Raw genomic sequence first — 17,916 nt, 5'->3', positions numbered from 1 at the left:
CTGCCTGATGTAACACCTAGGAAAAAAACAAGAGCGAATTCTGGGTAATTCTTTCCTGCTCCTGCGAGACAAATAGTGCCAAACCACATTAGTCTTTGGTTATTTGAGGAACTGTTTCATAGATCTAGAAATTTATCACACATTGATCTTAAGTGCTGTGTTGGCTTTTATACTCCATTTTCCTGGAGGTTCGGGGAAGAGTGAAACGCCAAAGTCAACTTCAAATTTGACTCCATCCCTTTTTTTTTACTTCCTTCTTAGTTTGTCTAAGCGTGCTTATTCTGGAAACAAAAGGCACATTTCCAGTCTGGAGAGGCTGATAACTGGTTTCTGCTCTCCTGACATGATATTGTAGGGCCAAGGGAAGCAGAAAAGAGAACTGGTGGAGGTCACCCGAACATTCCACTGGGAGTCCCTGGGAACCGAATGGTCATAGCTCCCCACACTTTATTCGGCCCTGTTTGCCTCCAGGTTCTTCCACATAAATTACTCCATTTGTTTTTTTCTCCAGCTTTTGTCCAAAAGCGATGATTATATATTGGAAGTAAAGTCTGTGTATGACATGATGTGGTTTTGAAGGACACTGATTTTTACTAGGTCTTCTTGACAAGTTAGGAAGCTAATTTACAGCATAAAACATTTAGCACTTCTCAAATCCAAACCCATCACTAGTTTTAATAAACATGAATCATATGGCACTCAATTTTAATAGCTTTAATTAGAGACCGACCACAGGACAAATTTTATTTCTTAGTGTCATTCCTAGTATCACCTTACTTGATTTCTTTTCTAGTTTAATGCATCTAGGGTTTTTAAAAGACATACATATTAAGTTCGATTATTTTATTTTTTAATAAATCAATGGATTTTATTAAATTTATAACTGAACAACTGTCATCACAACCTAATTTTTGAGCGTTTCCATCCCAGACCCCCCAGTCCACCCCTCCACCCACCTGTCCCCTTTGGTAACCATAAGTTTTTCAAAGTCTGTGAGTCTGTATTTGCAGGACAGAAACAAATTCACAGACTAAGTTAGATTTTAGAACTAGTTTCCTTTTTTTTTTTTTTTTTTTTGTCTTTTTGTCTTTTCTAGGGCCGCACCCACGGCATATGGAGGTTCCCAGGCTAGGGGTCTAATCGGAGCTGTAGCCGCCTGCCTACGCCAGAGCCACAGCAACATTGGATCCGAGCTGCGTCTGCAACCTACACCACAGCTCAAGGCAATGCCGGATCCTTAACCCACTGAGCAAGGCCAGGGATCGAACCTGCCACCTCATGGTTCCTAGTCGGATTCGTTAACCACTGAGCCACAACAGGAACTTCTAGATGTATTTCAAAGTAAGTTTGTAAATGTATTTTTGTTTGATAAAAACAATCATGTAGAAACATAAAATAGCAAAAAAGTGAAATGAACCCACAAAATAGTTTGCCCTTTTTTGACCCATTCTATCTGAATTGGTGACTGAAGTTACTGGTAGTTGTGTGCTTTTCCTTCTTCTCCTTTAAGCTCATCCTTAAGATGCTCTAGACAACGCTAGGCAAGCAAGTTTCCTGTAGTGCCCACCACAGTTAAACTACATGTATTGTTTGTGTGTTTATGGCAAAGGCTTCCTGTGGCTGCTCTGAAATATTCACCCCTCTCTGCTCTGAGTTACTGAGGACGAGATTGGTCAGTGAGCCAGTCACTTCCTTCATGAATTTTCCTCCAGTCTGTTTAAAGTGACCAGACGTGTTTACATCCTACTTTATGATTAGCTCTCTAATCAATTTTTTTCAAGTTCCAAAAACTCAGTGAATTTTTTTTAAATGAAGGTTAAGGTTTAACCTTAACCCATAGTAAAAAACAACTGTTTAATAAAGATTCAGAGGAACAATCATGTTGGCTTTCCTCCACGTCTCATCCTCTTCCTCCAACTTCTTTAGAAGCATGATTTCAAATATGGAAAATGTAAGGAAGTCAGTTCCTGATGTTTATTTAACTACCTACAATTGGCCCTTCTTTTTATAAATGTCATTGGCTGATACTGAGATGTACAATATGCTTAATAGGGCAAAATTATCTAATATTCAAAGAAATGAGCTTGTGTGTCTTTCTTGGAAAATGGAGCATTTGTTAGCTTTCAATCATATTATATATCCAGTAGTTTGTCCTTGAAAAGTACCTTTAAAAATGTAGCCTCACCATTGTATGGGAAGAATTGACTGAAATGTTTTAAGGACTATATTTTGTTGTTGTTAATATCATCAAAGGCCTGACCTTGCAAAGCCCTTGTTTGAATCACATGAGCCACAGGTTTGGTGTTTGTCTTTTATGTATAATTTATAATCCACATGCCTTATCCAACTCATATGAAGTAATTATTTGATGTACTTTAAAGATATCAAAGGATATATATTTTGTGAAGCAATTAGAAAAACTACAGTCTTTTCATAGGAAGAGATCTGAATTATAATCACATTTTATTTGGCATTCATAGGCACTTAATGAAAGCATACTAACTAGTTGTTTCTTGTCTTGCAGGGTAATTTCAGTTTATGCTCACTCTTTGTCTAAATAACCAGACTGATCATCCTCTTTCTTATGAATTGAAATTAGTAGTTCAGAAGAATGTCGAAACTTTCCCCTGTCCAGACAAGGATAAGGAAAATTAAAAGAGAATTTAACATGTTCAGCTAGCAAAGAGAGAAGTTGCAGATATTGAATACTGATATTATAGTCACAATAAAAAAATCTTAGGAATGAGAAGTCTAGTTGAATTTTTTAAATAAATTTATCTATTATAGAGGAGACTTTTCTTTTTCAACCTTTAGGTTGAACCTTTATGCAATGTTATTTTCCTTCTGTAGACTTCATAACAGCACTTTGTAAAAGATCATCTTTCATAAGCACTGGTATCCAAGAATCTATGCTCACTTACCAAACAAATAGTGAGCTAGAGGAAGCAACAGAGGGAAGTTCATCAAATAAGCAACCCTTAAATCTTAAGCGATATTTATTTATTTTACAATTCTGGACATTTTTCTCTTAATCCCATCTGTTGGACAGCATTCATTTGAGTTGGCCATTAAATTGTACTACTTGGTAAAGCACTAGAGAAAGAGAAGACTTTGGAAAGTTAGAGTCAGAAGAAAATAAATCATCTCCATCAAGCGTACACCATAACCCCATTCAGAACATTCTGGTTTGAAAGCACAGTCCAAAGAAATGATTACATTCTGCTTCTATGGAAACCAAAGCAGACAAATCCAGTATTTTGCTTGGATTTGAATGGGAATCGGCAACTCAAGACATGCATCAGATGGTTCTAATTTGCTCTTTTGATGTGATTCAGATTTTCACATGAAGGCCAGATCCAGTAGTAAATTTTTATCTGAATTCTGATAAATTGTGCTTGTAACCCTTTGGGATGATCAGCAAGAAAGGCTTTCACCAGAGTATGGACACTCTTGTGGGCTTTTTTCGGAACAGAACAAGAAGTCAGGACGCAAAAAAGGTTTATAATTAGTAAATAAACCAATCCTATAAGGAAAAAAATATATCTGTAAATTAATGATTGATTTTTCCACAGAATCTTTTGAAAACTTTTAAAAGATGTTAGTGGAGTATTTGATGAATATCTGTGAAGTCAAATAATTGTTGCCCGACCTACTTTTTTGATTATATAATCATTTATAGTAACTAAGTTTTTGTGCCTTTCCTCCCCCCGCCACTGCCACCCCATTAATAAATAGAAAAGAATGAAGAAGAAGAGCAAGAAGCAAAAATGGAACTTAAACGCAGACTCAGCCGAAAGGTGATGGAATTATGACTGTTAATGAGCATGTGTATTTTGAGATATACTTTATTTTTTAAATGCAGATCAACTCTCTACATGTAAATCTGATACTTAGGAATAATTATTCCCATTAGACTACTAATTTATCATAGACATTAAAGTCAAGGTAATGCTTACAATATGGATTATGTTTATATTTATAATTGCATAACATGCTGATTTTGAAAAGTTGACCATCAAAAGTTTTAAATCGCATTTTCTGATCATGAAAATGACATATAACCTGTGTGAAAAAAATTTAATGCCAAAAAAGACTAGAAAATCACGCAAACATCTCCCATTCAGAGAAAACCATTTTTGAAATGCTCACATTTTCCATGTGGTCTTGGAAACACTGAATAAATTTTTTTTTTACTACTGAAGTGAGCTGGATAAGTAACATCCAGCTTGCCTACATCCAGTGCTCAAAAACGACTTAACCTCCCAAACTCAAACAGTTGTTTTTACCATTTATGAAAATGTAAATCTGATACCAGAGCCGTCACTATTTTCTATGTGTTAAAATAATCATAGTCTTAGAGAAAATTAACCCCTCTCAGAGTTTATACTTAATTATAAACACCTCGTATGGTGCAGTAGTTCTTCAGACATACATTTCACACCTGGATTAAAGCAGGCTGAGTAAAATATGACATTTGCAGCGAAATGTGTGACTCGAACCACCTTTATCTGGGCCGGCGGGGGAGTTAACAGCAAAAGGATTCTAAGGCGGGTAGAAGAAGCACTCCATTCCCATGGAGAGGTTGGAGACTGTATTTTGAGAAGTTTTGGGTTTGATTTTTTAGGGGAAAAGATCCTTCATTCATCTCATGTTTCCTCAAAGATCCTAAAAGTCAGACAATAATCAAGCCAAAAAAAGACACTGTCAATCGACCATCTAGATATGACTCTTTAGCAATTCAGTGGCCGTTAAGTTACAACTACAGATGAGCCGTGAGCGAGCCCTCCTCCTTGCTCCGGCACATACAGTCTCTTCTCAATCCAGCCGGGCACTTCACGGAGGCACGAGAGCTGCCCTACTCCGCACTTGGCTCCACTGCACAGAGCTCCCTGCCCTAGGCACAGAGTATCCCAAAGTGCTAAAGCCACCCTGCAATTGGCATGGCACAGAAGGGCCAAACTGGATGGAGAATTTCTGACCCTTGTGGCCGTTGGTCACTTGCCTTTTGGGAAGTCCCCAAAGGCAGGGGTTTCTATGCCTCCTGAACCCTACCTGCCCTGGAAAGGCAGTAAGAAGCTAGCAGTATAGGTAGGTCAGGAACTGAGGGTACAACAGAACCACTTCGATTATTCCTTCCTTTTCCATCACCTGCCAGGGCTTTAAGAAGCTAGAAGGAGCCACAACTGCCATATCCCAGGTCGAGTGGGCTCAGGGTGTAGACCCAGGCCTTCTAAGAATCCCCTAATGCCTTGAGTATGAGCATTGACAGTTCACTCTCTGGTTTTACGCAGGAGGAAACAGAGGAAAGGGAATATTTCAGACCACAAAAATGTCCAAAAACATTTTCTGTGAGAGTGTTTAATTTTTCCAAAAATTGAGCCCATACAAATAAGGAACACTTCCAAGAGGACTTAGACCATGGATAGTCTGGCTGTATACAGAGTGTGTGTGAGAGTGTGAGTGAGTGTGTGTGTGTGTGTTTGTGTATGCATATATATATATATATATATATAGAGAGAGAGAGAGAGAGAGAGAGAGAAGATACTGAAAATGGACCCAGAGTGGGTAAAAGGGAGGCCTGAGGCCACCTCTCCCACAATGCTATGACATCTCCCAACTAAGAAAGGCCACAAAGGCATGAACCTCAGCGTGATGCTTGTCAACCAGGGGCCAAGTTTCTTTAGTCACTCAGAACCATTTCTGTCTTATTCTTGGACTTAAGAAGGGACCAAGAGAGGAAAGCAAATACACGCAGGGTGGGGTAGATTAAATATAACTATAAATTTGAAATTGACAAAAAAGACCACAGGGGGAATTCAGGTTATTAGAAACATCTTAAAACCTGTAGCTGGTTTGAAGCAGCTGTGACCTCACTGAAGTGCACTCTTCAGCAAGTCTCTCCTCCTCATTCCTGCACGTTAGCTTCTCTGGCCAAAGGTAAATGTCACCTTGGCCTGGGTCCTTAGACTCTTAGGGAAGACTGCTGTAGGCAAACCCTTCACTGGGCCATTTCTTTGCTGTAACTTTGTGCATTTCTGAATATACAGGTTTAATATAGTAGAACAGAGATTTTTTATTCTCATTTCTATTAGTTGTAGGGCTTTTGTCTTGATAAATCGTCTTCAAACCAGCCATCCTCTATCTGGATTACTGTTGTGTCTGTGCTGCTTCCTATTCCCATGTCAGAGTTGACAGGTGCCTTTAGCACAGCGCCAGGCAAGGTGGGGAAAATAGCATAATGCTGATGGTTGCCAAAGACTCTGACCTATCTAACAACGATGATTTTTATAGTCTCAAAATTAGGGCAGACCGCTTTCTAGTTCTCATTAGAAACTCCCAAGATGCTGCTGCTGCCTTTTTAATATGTATGTGTGTGTGTGTGTGTGTGTGTGTGTGTGTGTGTATACAAAAGTGACCTTATTTAACCATAACTTTGAAGTTCTCTACAGAACATGTGCCACCATGAGGCCGTATGTGGGTTACTGAACTCATCCTTTTTTCTCCATCTTCCTGCAGCTCAGCCTGAGACCCACAGTGGCAGAGCTGCAAGCTCGAAGGATCCTGCGGTTTAATGAGTATGTAGAAGTCACCGATTCGCCAGACTATGATCGCCGAGCAGACAAGCCTTGGGCCAGGTTAACGCCTGCAGACAAGGCAAGAACCTCAGTGGCTTGTGCCATGATTTTTTTTATTTAGGACTTTATTGCTTTTCTAAAAGCTCCAATACCTACTATGCCCCTAGTTAGTCATCTTGGGGGACTAGGTATTACCAAATATCCCAATAATTTTGTGCCTTTGATTATTTAAGCCACTTAAGTGGCATATTTAATAATACCAGTGTAGTTCTTTCAACTAAGTCTCAGACAAAACTGATTCTTGGTTACCATGTAATCTGCCTGCATTCAAACCTGGACTGGAAGTGGGGGTGCTTTCCCACACCCATTATTTATCTTTACTCTTAGAAAATATAACTTGTATGCAAGTTATCCTTTTAAAGGGATATGTTAACAGTGGAAAAGAGAAAGGATGGGGAAAAAACTATAATTGTAATGTATACATGTAAGGATAACCTGACCCCCTTGCTGTACAGTGGGAAAATAAAAAAATAAATAAATAAATAAAATTATTATTAAAAAAAAAAAAAACAGTGGAAAAGATACTGCTCTATATCAAGCCTGGCACAGTTTTTCTATAAACAGCCAGAGGGTGAATATTTTAGGCTTTGTGAATCATCCAGGCCGTGTTGCAATGGCTCAGCTCTGCCTTTGTAGTATGAGAGCAGTTATAAACAATATGTAAGTGAATGATGTATATGTGGTCCAATAAAACTTTATAAAAACAGATTGTGGCCACAACCCTTAATTTATATCACAGTTCAGAATAACTGAAATATGTAGAGGATTCCATCATAAAGAAAGACTAATTATTTTATGAGTCTTATGGTCACTTAAAGAATTTTTCCAACCATTTGTTTGTTTTTAAATTCTTCACTTTGCAACATTCCCAATATCCCAAATAATGGTTCCTGATTTTGGTCTCTAAGCAAAATTTGGTTTTGAATAAACTCATACCACACCCAGTCTTCATACTTAAACTGGGTATTTGGTCACACCCTGCACTGATGCCCTTTTAACAGGAGGTTTCATTCTGTAAAACACCTGCTATGTGTCAGGCTCATATTGGAAATACAGATTCAGTAATTATTAGCTCATAAGAAGAAATGAAAACTAGCAAGGAGTACAGTCACAAAGGAAGAATGTTCAGAATGAGAAGAGAAGGTGAGGAGGCTGGGAATACACCCAAGAGACCTGACACTTATGAAGAGACATTAGAAAAACACTGAAAAGAAACTGTGAGATGGGAGTTCCCATCGTGGCATAGCGGAAACAAATCCAAATAGGAACGATGATGTTTGCGAGTTCGATTCCTGGCCTCGATCAGTGAGTTAAGGATCTGGCATTGCCATGAGCGGTGGTGTAGGTCGCAGATGTGGCTTGGATCTGGCGTTGCTATGGCAGTGGCTCCAATTCGATTCGACCCCTAGCCTGGGAACCTCCCTATGCCGTGGGAGAAAAAAAAAAAACTGTGAAGTGGGGGAAAGAGAAGATGTAGCCCAGTAACTTAGGGAGGGAGTCCTATGGTTCTTAGTGGAGCAAGAGCAAGAGGGGGCATTTTAGTAGATTAACGGGGGAAGCCTGACTGTGGAGGGGACAGTGAGAATAAAACACAACCTTAAGAGGCTCACTGTGAAGAAGAGGTACAATAAGGTTGCCCTTTGAGGGAGGGTGGTTGTGGAGGCCACGGTCTTGGGTGAGTAGGTTTGGAAAATAAGAATATCAAGGGAGTGATTTTTTTTTTTTCTGATCTGTGGGAAATACATGAGCAATCTTTTATGCCATGAGGAAGGAGCCAAAAGAGTGGGAAACGTTGAGTATATACAAGAAAAAGTCAGTGAGTGATAGAGTATAATCAGTGGAGCAGCAGGTCAAGGCGTGTGCAGAAAAGGTGAAGAGGAAAGCTTTGAGGATGGAGAGAGAGCACAGGCTGAGGACTGTGCCCTGAAAAGGAGGCTTTCCAGAGGTGGGTGGACTCATGCAGATGGAGGGTGGCCGTGTGGGCATGAAAGGAAATTGCGATACTCAGGTCCTCTGTCAGGCTCACCATCAATTCCTGAAAGAACTGTCAAGTTTATGGGTTACCAAGACCTGGCTGTAAATGACTGTGGTTTCTTGCCCTCACATCTCCAGCTCCCTGCGTTGAGTGCAGGCCCGGTCCATTCCCTAGGAGGACCTAGGGGTACCTGACCTTGAGGGCCTTGTGCTCGGGCCCGAGGACATAGGCGTGGACACAGATGTGACAGAGGGTATGGAGTCCTGTGGGGGTGCGTGAGGGTGGAGGAGGGAGGAGTTTGAGACAAGCCCTTCCAGCTTTCAGCTGAGGCCTGAAGGCATCTCTTTAAGCACAGTTGGGGGTGTGAGAGGCCCCCTACTGCCCATGCTCCCATTGAGGTCTCCTGCAACTTGGCATGGACTGTGAAAGACACATTCCTGGAGTTCCCGTTGTGGCTCAGTGGTTAATGAATCCAACGAGGAACCATGAGGTTTTGGGTTCGATCCCAGGCCTCACTCAGTGTGTTAAGGATCTGGCATTGCTGTGGCTATAGTATAGGCCAGCAGCTACAGCTGTGATTCACCCCCTAGCCTGGGAACCTCCATATGCCGCAGGTGTGGCTCTAAGAGACAAAAGCCAAAAAAAAGAAAGAAAAGAAAAGAGAAACACATTCCCTCCCCGAGGTGGTATGGAACACAGCTAAGACAGTTGAGTCTGTCTTATCCTAATCCCCACCCTCCTGCAGCAGCCCTCTGCTCTGCTCTGTTCTACCTCATACTTTATTTCCAGTGGTTTCCACGGCTTTATCTGCATTCCTTCCTGTACTCTTTCCTCACCATTCAGCAGCCATAGTCTTTCCTTATGGCCCCACGTGGTGTCTCGCTGACGTAAGGAAATACAGAGCTTTAGGTCAGATGCAGTCTCTGGCGAGCATTAACAGAGAATAACATGACCTTCTCAGCCCCGACAATGTGGGGTCTTCTATTATGCATTCTTCCGGCAGTTTTTCTTTTTTCTTCCCAATTTTTTATTATTTCTTTTCTTTATGGCCATGCTTGTGGCATATGGAAGTTCCCAGGCCAGGGGTCGAATGGGACCTGCAGCTGCAGGCCTACACCACAGCTTCCAGCAACACTGATCCTTGACCCACTGAGCGAGGCTAGGGACTGAACCCACATCTTCATGTGCATTGTGTTAGGTTCTTAACCCGCTGAGCCACAATGGGAACTCCCTCTTTTATTTTTTTTTAGTTGTGAATTAGATCACATACAGTGAAGAATGTACATTTAAATAATAAAAAGAAGACACTCGTTTTATTAACCCAGACCTCCCAGGTTAAGAACTTGAATACAGTATTACTTTTCTGCAGAATTACTAGCACAGTATTACCTGTACCGGCCCCTATGTGCTCCTCCTCAATTGCATCCCCCTTCCTTAAGGACTAACCTCCACCCTGATTTTTGGGTTAATTCTTTCTTTCTTTCTTTCTTTCTTTCTTTCTTTCTTTCTTTCTTTCTTTCTTTCTTTCTTTCTTTCTTTCTCTCTCTCTCTCTCTTTCTTTCTTTTTCTTTCTTTCTTTCTTTCTTTCTCTTTCTTTCTTTCTTTCTTTCTTTCTTTCTTTCTTTCTTTCTTTCTTTCTTTTTCTTTTTTCTTTTTTTTTAGTAGTTTAGCCACCTTCATATATAACCCTCAACAATAACCTATTTGTCTCTTGGTTTTGCTGGTTTGGGGTTTGCACATGATTGGAATCATACAATGTTCTTCTGACTGTTGTATCATTCAGTCAACACCAAGCAATCGGGGTTCATACACTTGGGGATAGTTCATTCTTTTTCACGGAAATGTAGTATTTTCCTGTGTGCATAAGTTGCCAGGTAATTACTTACTCAATTGTTAATGATTATTTGGTTAGTTTCCAGATTTTAGGTTTACAGGCTGTGTGATAGGAAGATTTTTGTACCATTCAGGATCACCCATCCAAGACTTTTTCTAGCATGTATTCCTTGTGATGGGATTGCTGGGTCCTGAGTTGTATGTTCAGATATACTAGGCAAAGCCTACAATTCTCCAAAATGATTGGTCCAATTTGCCCTCCCACCAGCAGAGGCTAAAACATCCCATGGTCACACATCCTTGCCAGTATTTGATGTTCAGGCTTTTTTTGTTTTCATTTTTATTTTACTTGACAAAAGCACATCTCATTGTGCTCTTACCTTGCCTCTCACTAAGTGTTATTGAGATTGATTATATTTTCATACCTGATGGGCATTTGGGTTCCACTCTCATGCAGTGCCTATCTTTTGCCTTTTTTTTTTCCAGGTCATTGGTTCCTTGTTGATTCATAGGAGTTCTTCATATATTTCAGTTGTATATATTGCAAATAAATACATCTTCTCCCAGATTATGATATTTCATTCTCTCTATGGCATCTTTTGATGAAAAGAGATTCTTAAATTAATACATTGAATTTATCTATCTTTTACTTTAGGGATTGTGATTTTATTTCTTTGAAACAAACTCTTCCCATACCAGAATTATAAATGTTTTCTAAAACATTTATGGTTTTGCTTTTCACATTTAAGTTCTTCTTTTTTTTTTTTTTTTTTTTTTTGTCTTTTTAGGGCCACACCCACAGAATATGGAGGTTCCCAGGCTAGGGGTTGAATCGGAGCTATAGCCACCGGCCTACGCCACAGCAACAGCAACACGAGATCCAAGCTGAGATGGCAACCTATACCAAGCTCACGGCAATGCTGGATCCTTAACCCACTGAGCAAGGCCAGCGATCGAACCCGCAAACCTCATGGTTCCTAGTTGAATTCGTTTCCACTGTGCCATGATGGGAATTCCACATTTAAGTTCTTAATTTACCTAGAATTGATATTTTTATAAGGTATAAGATATACCTTTAGCTTTTTTTTTTTTTTTTTTTTTTTTTTGTAGTCCCCAGGCCAGTGGCCGCAGCCTGAGCTGCTGCAGTGACACCAGGTCCTTAACCCATTGCACCACAAGGGGACTCCTACCTTTAGCTTTGTTGATCATCACTAGTATGTTTGTTTTCTGTGTCGCTATTTGTTCTTTTATCTTTTCTCACCCATTCTGAGGGGCTTTATTTGGATGTTCTAAAGATTGACTCCATAAGTTCCCGTTGTGGCACAGTGGTTAACGAATCTGACTAGGAACCATGAGGTTGCAGGTTCGATCCCTGGCCTCTCTCAGTGGGTTAACGATCCAGTGCTGCCGTGAGCTGTGGTGTAGGTTGCAGACATGGCTCCGATCCCTCATTGCTGTGGCTCTGGCGTAGGCCGGCGGCTACAGCTCAAATTAGACCCCTAGCCTGGGAACCTCCATATGCCACGGGAGTGGCCCTAGAAAAAGGCAAAAAGGAAAAAAAAAAAAAAGATTGACTCCATAAATCATTAATTTCATTCTTTATTACTTTCTAAAATAAGCGCTGAAGGCTTTTTATAAAAGCAATCCTGTGTGTCAGTGGTTCTCAACCTTGGCTGCGGGCAGCAGTCATAGGGGAAACTTAAGAATGCTGATACCTAGGTCTTGATTTAATTGGACTGGGGTGTGACCTTATGTATAGGAGTTTTTAAAATATGTGGTCAGTAATTATAAATGGCTCATATATTCTTGAAAACTGCATGCTTTCTACAATTTGTGCGTATGGTGCTCTAAGTATGTCTGAAAGTTCAAGTTTGCTAGTCTCATTCAGATTTCTGTATCCTTACTGAGCAAGGCCAGGGATCAAACCTGTAACCTCATGGTTCTTAGTTGGGTTCATTTCCTCTGTGCTATGACAGGTACTCTGGTAATAATGTATGTTTTCAATAAATAAATTGATATAAAAACCTATAATTTACCTTTCATATCAAAAAAGACTTTGGGAGTTTTCTGGTGGCCTAGTGGTTAAGGCTTCAGCATTGTCACATCAGTGGCTTAGAAACTAGTGAAAGTAAATATTTCGACCTCTGCTTTCTCCCTTTTCTTAGCCCCACTAAGGTACGACTTTGCATTTTAAAAAAAATTTATTATTATTATTTTGGCTTTTTATCACTGCACCTGCAGCATGTGGAAGTTCCCAAGCTAGGGGTCAAATCAGCTGAAGCTGCTGGCGTACACCACAGCCACAGCAACGCAGGATCCAAGCCACATCTGCGACCTACACAACACCTCACAGCAAACTGAGCGAGGTCAGAGATCCAACCTGCATCCTCATGGATCTTACTCAGGTTTGTTACCACTGAGCCACAACAGGAGCGCCTAAAATTCTTTTGGAACTTGGGGTATAAAGAAAAGAGATCAGTAACCAATCAGTCAATAACCAATCAATGTCCATTCTGTGAAAACACTGCGTTGGGTGCTCTGGGAAATCTCATAGATTTCAAAGTCTTGTTAAACTGCCCAAAATGGGAAAGAGAAATGTTGGGGGAAATGCCTTATTTATTGTGAACTTTATTGAGCTTAAGTCACCTTTAACATAAAATTTTCAATTTTAGAATATATAAGCTTGCATAGAGAACCGAAAGCAGATACACATACAGCAAAATATAGATGGCCTATATTGATATCTGTGCTGAAGTAGATGAGCCCAAAGGTGACAGGTAGAGCCAAAGAAAACCATCAACTTGGCTTGAAGACCAAGGTCACACAGCAGTTGCCAGTTCCCTGGGGTAGGCTGTGGTAACTCTATGTAGAAAGAGTTGCAGGCTTTGGAGCTGAGCAGTTATGGGTTTGATTCTTTCTTGGCCACTTGGTAGGTATTTGACCTTGGCCAAGTCATTTAACTTGGATTTCCTCCCTAGTAAAGGAGAGCTAACGATATCTATCTTGAGAATTCAGTAGATTATCGATAGAGTTCCAGCTCATCCATAAATGGTAGCTCTTAGCAGTATTACATTCATGGTCAAGCTTGATAATCTAAGCTTTGTTCCCCATTGTTGACATTTTCATTACTCATTAAAATCTCAGTTTATCCTGCTCTATACCATAGGGAACTATATCTAGTCACTTATGATGGAACAGCATAGAGGATAATGTGAGAAAAAGAATGTATATGTATGTGTGACTGAGTCACCTTGCTGTACAGTAGAAATTGGCAGAACACTGTAAACCAACTATAATGGGGAAAAAATGATTTAAAAACTAAAAAAAACCAAGTTGAAGAAAAAAAATCTCAGTTTACCTTCTAGTCCAAGTTTATCTAATGAAAGAGAATCTGAAATTTTCCAGAGGATGCATGGATTTGTTCAACAAATTACTGAGTTATCATTTATTAAAACCCTTACAGTATATTAAATATTGTCCTAGGTACTGGGGACATAAGGCTGAATATAGAACACACTACCCTTCCAGGAATACACTGCCTAAACAGGTCCTGGGAAAGACTGTGGTATTAATTTCATGCGGAGATATTCTGTGGCTTGTTCATGGTTGCCTGGGCAGCAGAGGAGAGTACAATTTACCTACCAGTGGCATTGAGCTGGATGAGTAGTTAAGAAATCCACCCCCCCAATTTCCATATCAGATTTTTATCAAGAAATAAGAAAAAGACATCAAAATGATGGGCGTTCTAGTTAATCCTGGCCTCACAGCTCATGTTATTTGAAAAGGCAGCAGTGTCCATCTAGTTAACAGATCACCTGTGGATTCTGGCCAAGCCGACCCCTGAGCTGACTGGAGGTAATTCAATAGACCTTCCATCACCAGTCATCACTCATCAGTTTTAAACTTAGTTTCAGTCATGTTTGTTTCCCTTCCCTTTCTATAATTTTCATGGCACCAAAAAATGCATATTTGCTGCCAGTGCTGTCTCCTATGGGCTTGTTTTGTTGCTATCATAGGAATACCTAGTTTTGGCTGAATGACTTCCCATTGTTGGTCCACCTTAACATTATTCAAGCTCCAATCCAAAGCTCCGCATTGCATCAGCCAATCTTTTTCTGTCCTGTTATCTTTCCAAAAAACATGAATCCCATTTACACTTTTATGTGAAGAGGTTTTAGGCTTAAACTCAGGTCTCATTTGTACATGTATTTCCCTAGCATAAAGGATATTTAATTACTTTTTTTCCTCTCAAAACCCTCTCAAGAAACCATCTCTTTAAATAGTAAGAGGAAGTAACTCTTAGAATAAAACTGCAATTTTTCTTCAGTGAATTTTTAAAATAATTGTTGCATTTCTTTAACTGCCTGGAGTCACATCTTCCTGACATATATTTTCAAACAACCAGTGACTATAACTAAACATCACATTCATTGCCTAGAACTGACTCACCTTTTCTAATGACGAGCTGGCACACGCCACATGGAGAGCTGAGACAGTTATCTGGATGACTTAGGCCCTGAAGCTCATTTTGTTGGAAAGAGTGTGGGACTTGAAGTAAGAAGGCCTGTCTGTCACCGTAGATAGCTGTTACCATATTATTGACTATATCCCCTGTGTTGTACATTACATCTCTGTGACTTATTTCTTTTGTAACTGGAAGTTTGTACCTCTTTATAGCTCTCATCTGCCACAGCTACTACCCCCCCTGCCACTCCCAGCAACCACTAGGGGTTGGGTTTAATATATAATTAGGTATATTATCTATATAGATGTATATATAGATACCCAGTTTGTATCTATAAGTCTGTTCTTGATATATTTGTTCATTTGTTTTTTTAGATTCTATCTATAAATTAAATCATATAGTATTTGTCTATATGGTATTTGTCTTTCTCTCTCTCTCTCTCTTTTTTTTTTTTTTTTTTTTTTTTTTTTTTTTTGGTCTTTTTAGGGCTGCACCTGCAGCATATGGAGGTTCACAGGCTAAGGGTCAGATCAGAGCTATAGCTGCCAGCCTGCACCACAACCACAGCAACATGGGATCCAAGCTGCTTCTGCCACCTAAACCACAGCTCATGACAACACCAGATCCTTAAACCCCTGAGTGGGGCCAGGGATCAAACCTGCGTCCTCATGGACGCCAGTTGGGTTCATTACCACTGAGCCGCACGGGAACCCCTGTCTTTCTCTTTCTGACTTACTTCACTTAACATAATACCCTCTGAGTTCATCTATATTATTGCAAATGGCAAAATTTTTTTCTTTTTTATGGCTAAGTAATATGTGTATATGTACATCTTCTTTATGAAGATGAAGAATGGATCATTCCTCTATCAAAAGACAGTTGGATTAAGGAAGAAGACGTTTTGATAGACGTTAATTGGTGATGAGCCTAGAGAGTCTTTAGTAATTTAGCTCCTGGTTCTGGGTATCAGTTTTTACAGTGAGTGAAACAGAGTATCTTCACCATCAATCTCACTTGTGAAACAAGATGTGTAGTCTTATCACAGGGGACTTGGGCCCAGAAATATTTCTCTACTGGGTTCATCCTCTTCCAAAAACCAGTAGCAAGAACCATTGCCACAGTGCTCAGTCTTGGTTTTCTCATAGAAACTACAGAGACAGAGGAATATATTTAGAGAGGCAAAATAGTCTGTGAGTACAGGATTTAAATATTACATTGAAAGCAGCATTGGGGGAGTTCCCGTTGTGGCTCAGCAGGTTAAGAACTCGACATAGTATCCATGAAGATGTGGGTTCAATCCCTGGCTTCACTCAGTGGGTTAAAGATCTGGCGTCGCAAATGTGGCTCAGATCCAGGGTTGCTGTGGCTGTGGTGTAGGCTCGCAGCTACAGCTCCAATTCAGCCCCTAGCCTGGGAACTTCCATGTGCAGTGGCTGCAGCCCTAAAAAGAGAAAAAAAGCAAAGGAAAAAAAAAAAAAAAAAAAAGCAGCGTTGTGAAAAAGCTTGTATGTTGCAGAGTGAGAGCCAGTGAGGGGAGAAAGCCAGAGAGACGCCTCATGGCTATCGCTCTGTCTTTTCCTTTTCTAAAATTTCCAGTCTCAAAGTAGATTTTCTTATCTCTCAGTGAAGCTGTTCTCTTTGGTTTGTAATGTCATTCTGTGTTTGGGCTTTAGTGTCCATTTCTCAGGTTTGGGGGATTCTTTTATTGGTATTTTTTTTTTTTTAATTTACACAAGGAAAAACTTTTTTTTTTTGTGGAAAAATTAGGAAATAAAGATAAGCTCAAAGTTGAAACCAAAAACCATCCATGATCCGGCCAGCATTGTTAATAGATAACTCATGTTAACATTTTGATGAATATCTCAGCTTTTCAACCCGACAGGACAGAAGTATCTCTTCCAACCCCAGCATTTACATGGCATGGATTATGTGTCCATTAAATAATAATAGTAGTAACATTCTACTTGATATTTTCATTGAGTGGCTTTACGTTCTGTGCTGAAATTTTTTGTTGTTGTTGTCTCTTTAGGGCCACACCCACAGCATATGGGAGTTCCCAGGCCAGGAGTTGAATCAGAGCTGTAGCTGCTGACCTGCACCAGTCACAGCAATGCCAGATCCAAGCTACGTCTGCGACCTACACCACAGCTCACAGCAATGCTGGATTCCTAACCCACTGAGCAAGGCACGGGATCGAACTCGCATCCTCATGGGTACTAGTCGGGTTCATTACCACTGAGCCACAGCAGGAACTCCTGTGCTGAAATTTTTAATTCTAATTGTCCATACTTTGACTATTAAAGAATAAATAGCAACTGACTTCTCTGTAGCTCTGTGGCCGCTGGCCAAGCCGTTTTGTTCTGGGTGATATAAAATGCAGAACTTTCATAGGAAAAAGATATGTTTTCTCAGAAAATCTCATGACCTGTGCTATCAAGGATGGGGTTATGACTCATAGATCAGGCCCCAGGGTGAGTTTGGCAAAGGCCGCCTTTCTCTCTGCTTTGTCAGTGACCCTCGAAGGAGATCTGTCCTGGTTTTTATTTGGCTGGAGTATTGATATTACATTGGTCATACCTTTACCAAGTAGAAATTAGGGACCCCCTTCTCCAAGACGTTTCTTAAAAGAATGTCTGCTTCACTGATGCTATATATGCTGAGAAAATATGTGACTTAAATAACAATTCTGTTTATTTTTTTCCTACTTAGGCCGCAATAAGGAAAGAACTAAATGAATTTAAAAGCACGGAAATGGAAGTTCATGAAGAAAGTCGACAGTTTACCAGGTAGGTAAACAAAGGGCAATTGAGCGTGTTAAAAATGAGGAAGGGGGCCAATTTCACGTGACATGTATTTCACCACAATTAAAAAATTTTTTTAATATAGCTTAGCACAACACCATCTAGTGAACATTTCTAAAATGAAGTCTTTTTTTTTTTTTTTTTTTCTTTCAAAGACATCCGAAGGGCTGTGTTTTGGTTTCTTTCTCAGTTTTATTTTCTGGGCCA

At 40.0% G+C, this 17,916-nt stretch overlaps 1 protein-coding gene across 1 annotated transcript in view; it reads left to right on the top strand.

The window, feature by feature from the left end:
• The window catches only part of PHACTR2 (phosphatase and actin regulator 2), a 284,620-nt gene that overhangs the window by 244,461 nt on the left and 22,243 nt on the right, over positions 1 to 17,916 (top strand). The window contains exons 10-12 of the mRNA XM_021087139.2: positions 3,736 to 3,797; positions 6,517 to 6,654; positions 17,618 to 17,694. Of these exons, the coding sequence (XP_020942798.1) occupies positions 3,736 to 3,797; positions 6,517 to 6,654; positions 17,618 to 17,694 (277 nt within the window). The remainder of the gene's footprint in view (positions 1 to 3,735; positions 3,798 to 6,516; positions 6,655 to 17,617; positions 17,695 to 17,916) is intronic.

The sequence above is a fragment of the Sus scrofa genome, chromosome 1 (assembly GCF_054392235.1).
Source record: "Sus scrofa isolate SSC_HxYL_T2T_F1_AM1 chromosome 1, Sscrofa_HxYL_maternal_Yorkshire_Landrace_v2.0, whole genome shotgun sequence".
NCBI lineage: Eukaryota > Metazoa > Chordata > Mammalia > Artiodactyla > Suidae > Sus > Sus scrofa.
This window is presented reverse-complemented; position numbering and strand designations above follow the sequence as displayed.